Below are 6,934 nucleotides of genomic sequence, written 5' to 3'. Positions count from 1 at the left end.
CATATTTAGATGTCTTATTTTGCAAATGCTGCCTTCCTGAAATTTGGTATGCTTGTTTGTCTTTGTGTCTATGGTGTATAATGATGTGATTGTGATGCTGTATTTGAGTGTTTTATGTGCTGCAGAACAGGAACCTGCTGTAAAACAGCAATCATGCTGAGTCAGGCTTGATTTTTAATAATCTTTTCCTGTTAAATAATTCAAATCAAATCAAATCAATAAATAAACTAGACACGGTAGCAAATACGACCCCCACATGTACGCAATGCACCAATACACCAGAACTCACAACTCATCAGAAGAGATTTATTGTTTTGGGTGGGGGTCCACGGGTTGGGGGAGCTCATTGGTCCCGATGGAAAGCCCTTCATCAGAGCTAAACATAAAACAAAAACATAAATAAAAAAAACTGAAGTTTTCGTTTTAGTTTTTGTTATAAGCATTTTTGTATGTCCAGACACCACGTTTTCAGATGCAACACATTCTCTCTCCCGTCTCGTCACATTCTGACGCTTGGTCCAGGTTCCCTCTGCGTCTGGTTTTGACGCGTCGGGTAACCCCCTCACGTTAGTTATTGACCTTTGGGGCTTTTCTGGGTTTGCGCCACATGGGTTCTTTGGGTTGGGGTCCGTGCTTAATATTAGGGATCAGGATTCCTGGTTAATTTAGGTAATGAGGTCAAGCATAGGATGTCTAGGGATAATAGAAGTTAAGTTTAGGGACGCAGAGGGAACCTGGACCTGGGAGTGAGAATGGGCTGCCCAACGACTAAAGGGGTTGTAGAGCAGAGAGTCAAAAACCTGGGCCACTGCACTGGCTGCTAGCTTAATCATTAAAAATTAACTGATTTCACTTAAGAAATATTTGTACTTCATATATTATATTTGGCCCGCAGCCCTCMAACACATTTTAATTTTGGCCCTCTAGGGAAAACGTTTGGGCACCCCTGGTCCTGACAAGAGCAGAGCACCAACAGCAAAGGCTGCGTTCCATTCTGGTACATCCATCCATCCATCCATTTTCTGTACACGCTTCTTCCTTTTCAGGGTTGCGTGGCTCACTGGTGCCCATATCCAGCAGTCACAGTGCGAGGGGCGGGGTACACCCTGGACAGGTCGCAAGTCCATCACAGGGCCACACATAGAGACAAATGAGACAAACAACCATTCACTCTCTCACTCACACCTAGGGACAATTTAGAGTTATCAGTTAACCTAACAGTCACGTTTTTGGTCTGTGGAAGGAAGCCGGAGTACCCGGAGAGAGCCCACGCATGCACGGAGAGAACATGCAAACTCTACCCAGAAAGGTCCCCAGACCAGGATTTGAACCGGTGACCTTCTTGCTGAGAGGCATCAGTTCTACCAACTGAGCCACCGTGCCGCCCCATTCTGGTACACTTAAATCTAAATGTTGTTAGTTCACATCTAACGTTTTTACATTTAGATCTAGTATTTACATATAAGTTAACATTTAATTTTACATTTTGTAAACATTAGCAAAATGTAAGAACACTGAGCTAATGGAAAATTCTCAACTAGGATTTTACACCCAAAATGAGCTAAATAATAAAAATGTGTTACAAATTTTTTTACCTTTTATTTTACACTTGGCAGCCCATCGAATCCAGTGATGRTTGTTTTTGTAAACTTTTTTATATATCTTGTGATGATGGGTTTCTTGACTTTACCCTGATAAAACAGTGAGTCAGGCCCACAAGACAAACAGCCCCAAATTGTCTTTTCATGTAAAATACCAAAGTCAGAGCTGAGATTGATCTGGTGTCTCTTTTTTTATTTACTTTTTTATTTATTTTTTGCTTCTTCCTTCCTCTGAACTTGACATCAAATACAGTGTAATGGCAGTTGTGGCTCATTGCTCTGACAGCACAGCAGACACAACGACACAGCCGATAAACATCCTCCTCAATATGTCACCTCCTGACAGGGAGACAAAAAGATTCAGGAGGACAGTTCTAACAGGAGCTGTTCTGACGTGAAGCACCGGCACAAAAACAAAAGTAAATGACCAACTGGCAGGAAATAAATTAATTAAAACACAACAGATTACACATTTGGTAACTGTATAAAAGCAAAGAGACAAAAAATTCATTAAAGGAGACATATGATCCTTCATTTGGGATCTATATAAAAGTGGAACTGCAATGCTTTGGGGTTTGAATTCCTCCTTACTGTAACTCCACAAGCCCCGCCCCTTTTCTGAGGCGAGTTTCAGATCAGCTCATTTTGAGGCTGTCTCAAGTACACAACAAAATGCATTTAACTGCTAAAAAAAAGAGTATTTTGCATGAAATATCTCCTTTAAATCTGCAGATTTAGAGCATAAAAAACGTTTCCACTCACTTGCGTCCAACACTGCTCCCGTTCCTGTGAATGCAGACCACCTCCCGGGTCTGGAATCCCACCTGAATATCCCAGAATGGACTTTCTTGCCGGTTAAGGCGATTCCTGGTCCGTTTCTTCTGAATAAGTTCCCTGGTCTCGGGGTCTTTAACTCCTGCTCGGTCCCTGAGTCCTTGGCCTTTACCTTTCCTGCGTTTGGCCTGCCGTGCTGTCCGTGTTTGTGGTAGGGCACAGGGGCTCCACGCTCCCACCCTGAGGCTGTACAGGCCCTCGGGACCCGTGCAGGGTCCCGGTTTACACGACTGGAACTCAGTAAGATTGGGACAAATGGAGCCGCCGAAAAGCGGAGGCACCAGGACGCTGCGTACCCTGTTCCTGAGGCCTGTTCCACACGTTTTGGAGCAGGAAGTCCATGGCGAATACTCAGACACCACACAGTCCTGAGGGCAGGGGATCAAACACGCCTGCTCCAGGCGAGGCTTGGGCTCAAAGTACTCACAGATGGCATCCTCTGCTGGAGACCCATCAGACTTGAGCATGCAGCCCACCTCCCGTGTCTGAATGCCCTCTTCGCCTCCACTGCACACGAACTGCSGTGGCGCCCCGAAGGTCCTCGCCGACACCGGCACACACTCGTTCCAGGCACCCAGCTTCCAGCTGTACAGGTCCTTGTGCCAGTCGCACACACGGAAACAGTTCCTCTGGTTGGAGGGGCGCTGACCCTGGTCACAGTTGGTGTGGAGCGTCGTCCAGCCGTCCACGTGGGCGCACCAGACTGCTCGGCTTTGGCTGCCGCCCGGACCACAGTCGCTGCCCATACACCTCCCCCACGGTCCTGAGAAACAAAGAGATGAGAGTGAATCACACTGAAGCCGTAAACCTCTCAGCTCAATGTGCTTTAAAGCTAAATATTGTTGTTCTTCGTGTGAACGCTGCAGATAAAACTCTGTTTGTTGCACAATGAGGGCAGACAGGAAACGGTCTCATCTAGTTTATTGTTGGGAATCAGAGTAATGATGCTCCGCAAACTGCAGGATGTTGCAGCTCAGCTCATTTGAAATTATGAGATTTATTTCCCATGCTGGTTACTGAATGCAAACGTAAAATAAACATGAAGATAGTTCTAATAACTGTATATATATATATATATATATATACACATACATACAAGTATATACAAGTTAAAGAGATTAACTGAAGAAAAACAAACTTACAAGAAAATGGACAAGAAAAAAAAAGAAACGATAAAACTCTTTGCTCAGGAAAGTAGTATTTAACTGGCTGTCAGTAAAAAAAAAGGTAACACAGTGAGCCACAATTAGCCTGCTCTGAGCAGGAACAGTGACGGAGATAATCTTGTGATCCATCCTGTCCTCTCATGTGTGTTATTTTCTTTCTCACTGCGCAAAATGTCACCAGGCAATTTGGATTTGTCTGATCTTTACATCTGCAGGTACGTAAAGCTGAAATATTCACACGACACAATGAAACACTGAGGTTTGTTCCCTCCACGTGTGACTAAATGTTAAAGACAGTCAGACTAAAATAAAACTACAGCCTTTTTTCTTTGTCACACGTTTTATCATCAACTGGCACCCTGCTGAAGAAGAGTGCATTGCTTGAAATGATGTGGGTTTAATGTGTGCACATTTAGAGACTTAAAAGTTAAATTTCATGTGAAATATTTGTCTCACATCGCCACTGGGCACAACTCAAAAGTAAACAAAGGTTTAAATAATCAGCCATTTAAAACTACAGAGATTATTGAAAACAGAATTTGAAAATTAATCTCGAAAATCAAATTATTCAATCAGCCCTAAAATGATCCGCATGTTAAATGTTTCGGTTTTCTCATCATGAGTTTGTGTTTAAAATGCAACCAGACGTGATGAGGAAAACTTACTTGAGACTCAGGGGAAGAAAATAAATAATCCAGGATTCTAAGAAGCTTGGGCAAAAATAAAAATAAAAAATAAACTTAAAATAAAAACAAAAAACAAAATTCAAATGAGGTTTTTTAAATGAATCTTTAAAGTCTTATTAGTGTTTTACTTGTTCAGGAGTTACTTTCACACAAAGACACAGGTGGAGGAAATCATGACTGATTGGACAGGGAAGGCAAATACGAGGAAACAGGAAACTAACCCTTCACAATAAAACAGGAAGTTACAAAAACAAGAACAGAAATAAACAGCTCAGATTTGAACCTGATCATAAAAAAATCTTAACTTCTGAAATGTTTAATCCTAGGTTTTTAAATGTAAGAACTTAAAAGTTTATATGGAAAATTTGATTTATTAAAAAAATAAAAATAAATAAAATAAGTAAAATTAGCTCTGATTCAATTCATTTTGTTTGTCCTGACTCTGGTTAGGACTGATATAAAACGGCTCAGTTCTGAGAAACTTTTTTCAAACAAACAAGCAGATGCATGTTTTTTTACTTCTTCAGATTTTACTCACAGTTTAGTGAAAAGTCAGCAGTAAAATAATGGATCCCGTGGAGTCAGGATGCTGTTTCTGCTGCTCAGATATCGCAACAGCAAATGAAACGACAGGAACTAAGGGTCTCGGGGGACATCGGGGGCTTTGATGGAACAGCAGAACTTTCTGGCTCTAAAATCAAAAAGTTTGATGTTGGCAAACACATTCAGATTGCTTTATGGTGAGAAGGGGCGGAGTTTTCTCATGGAAGATCGGTTGAACTTGAATCTTAGCTGCTCTCCACAGACGACCCCTGACCCTCGAGGACTGTAATATCCTTGGTGTCCTCAGGACTCAGAGTCTGATCTGTGACTGGGCCTCAAGCATCCCTTTAATGAACAGAATCTTTGTCCCTGTGGGGTCAGCCTCACTAATCAACGGGTCGCTGTGTTTTCACTCTCGCTGCTCCTGTTTGTTTATTATTTCTTGGATCTGTGGCGTCTGGCTCCGGCACACGAAGACAGGAACCTCCCTCTCTGGACCTGGGTCAGGGTTCGCCCGAGGATCGTCTCTGCTGCCGGGCTGCTTCTCCGCAGCAGACCCTTCAGTCTGCAGACGTGCCTGGACTTCAGATGGCCTGGTTCAGTCTGGGTGTCATTAAAAACAATAAGAAGGCTCCAGGTTTAAGTGGGAACTCGGCCACAGCTGAAATGTGTCGGACTTCCTGCAGACCTTGCTGTCAGTGCATGAGAGGAGCAGCAGTCTGAGGAATAATGTAGGTTCCATGTAAAGCTCTTATTTATCGATTCAGCCTCTCTCACAGACAGTAAATTCAGTTCGTTCGCCAAAATAAATCAAAGCTTGGAAAGATGATCTAACAGAGAATAGATTTTTACGGCGGTGGTTGATGTTTATTTTATGGGAGGTCTGCTCACAAACACAACATCTGAAGTCAGGTTTGTAGGATTGAGCTGAATGGAGAATTTGATTTGCACCTAAAAACGGATTCACGGTCCCGCAGGGTCCTGCAGCCGGGACGAGACCTGATTGGCTCCTGAAGAACTCATGCTCCGCCCCCTGTAGTTCACTGAGTGTTTCAGGTGTTCCTGTTCTAATAAACCTGATTTAAATGATTAAATAATCTTCTCAGCATGCTGTCATGGTCAGCGGAGGCCTTTTAATGAACCTTGTTACAGTTAATCTTATGCTCGCTCTGTGTTTTTATTATGGGATGTATTGTGGTCCAATAATGCCTACTTCTGTTCTGCATTAGTAACTGTAAAAAGGTCAACGGCTGCTGTTGAAAATGAGTGTGCAGAATCAGGGAAAAAGTAAAAAGACTTGAATAATTAGGTTTTGTGTTTCAAAGATCTTTACTAAAAGGATAATTTTGAAAGAGATTCTCTGGTAAGACTGTGGACAACTGATATCTTACCTGTAGCAGATAACTTTTTAAACAGTTTGAAGGTACAAATTATTTTCAGTCTTGTATAAAGTACCTCAAAGTGAAAATATCTTACCATAAAAATAATATGATAAAAGTTCAAGTCTCCTCCAAGTTTAGTACTTGAGGATAAGTCTTAAAGTATCTGACATTTACTGTACTTAACTATCAAAAGTATATTTCTGAAATTAAATGTACTTAAATATAAAATTTTTCTAAAGCAGTGTTTTTCAACCCTGGTCCTCAAGGCACACTGCCCTGCATGTTTTAGGTTTCCCTGCTTTGACACACCTGATTCAGATGATTGCAGTTCAACAAAGGCCTGTTGATCAGTTATCAATTTAAATCAGCTGTGTTGAAGCAGGGAAACATCTGGGGCGGCTGTGGTGTAGTGGTAGAGCAGCCGGCTTGGGGCCTGAAAGTCTTAGGTTCGACTCCCCGCCATACCCACATGTCGTGGTGTCCTTGAGCAAGACACCTAACCCTCACTGCTCCCCGGGCGCCTCACATGGCTGCCCGCTGCTCCACTTGGGTGTGGATGGGTTAAATGCAGAGCACAATTTCGTCATTGTGTGGAAACATACACTGATGACAAATTAAGCACCTTTACCTTTATCTAAAACATGCAGGGCAGTGTGCCTTGAAGGCCAGGGTTGAAAAACACTGTTCTAAAAACCATAATAACTCATATATATATATATATA

At 42.4% G+C, this 6,934-nt stretch overlaps 1 protein-coding gene across 1 annotated transcript in view; it reads right to left on the bottom strand.

Annotated features, from left to right (window-relative positions):
* Window positions 1–6,934, bottom strand: part of LOC106532396 (thrombospondin type-1 domain-containing protein 7A) — a gene marked incomplete at its 3' end in the record, with an annotated part of 66,291 nt that overhangs the window by 54,741 nt on the left and 4,616 nt on the right. Inside the window, 1 exon segment of the mRNA XM_014028436.1 lies at window positions 2,364–3,198. Within this exon segment, the coding sequence (XP_013883890.1) occupies window positions 2,364–3,198 (835 nt within the window).

This window comes from Austrofundulus limnaeus, unplaced genomic scaffold (assembly GCF_001266775.1).
Source record: "Austrofundulus limnaeus strain Quisiro unplaced genomic scaffold, Austrofundulus_limnaeus-1.0 Scaffold763, whole genome shotgun sequence".
In the NCBI taxonomy this organism is placed as follows: Eukaryota; Metazoa; Chordata; class Actinopteri; order Cyprinodontiformes; family Rivulidae; genus Austrofundulus; species Austrofundulus limnaeus.
Note: the sequence above shows the minus strand (reverse complement) of the source record. Positions and strands in the feature narration are given on the sequence as shown.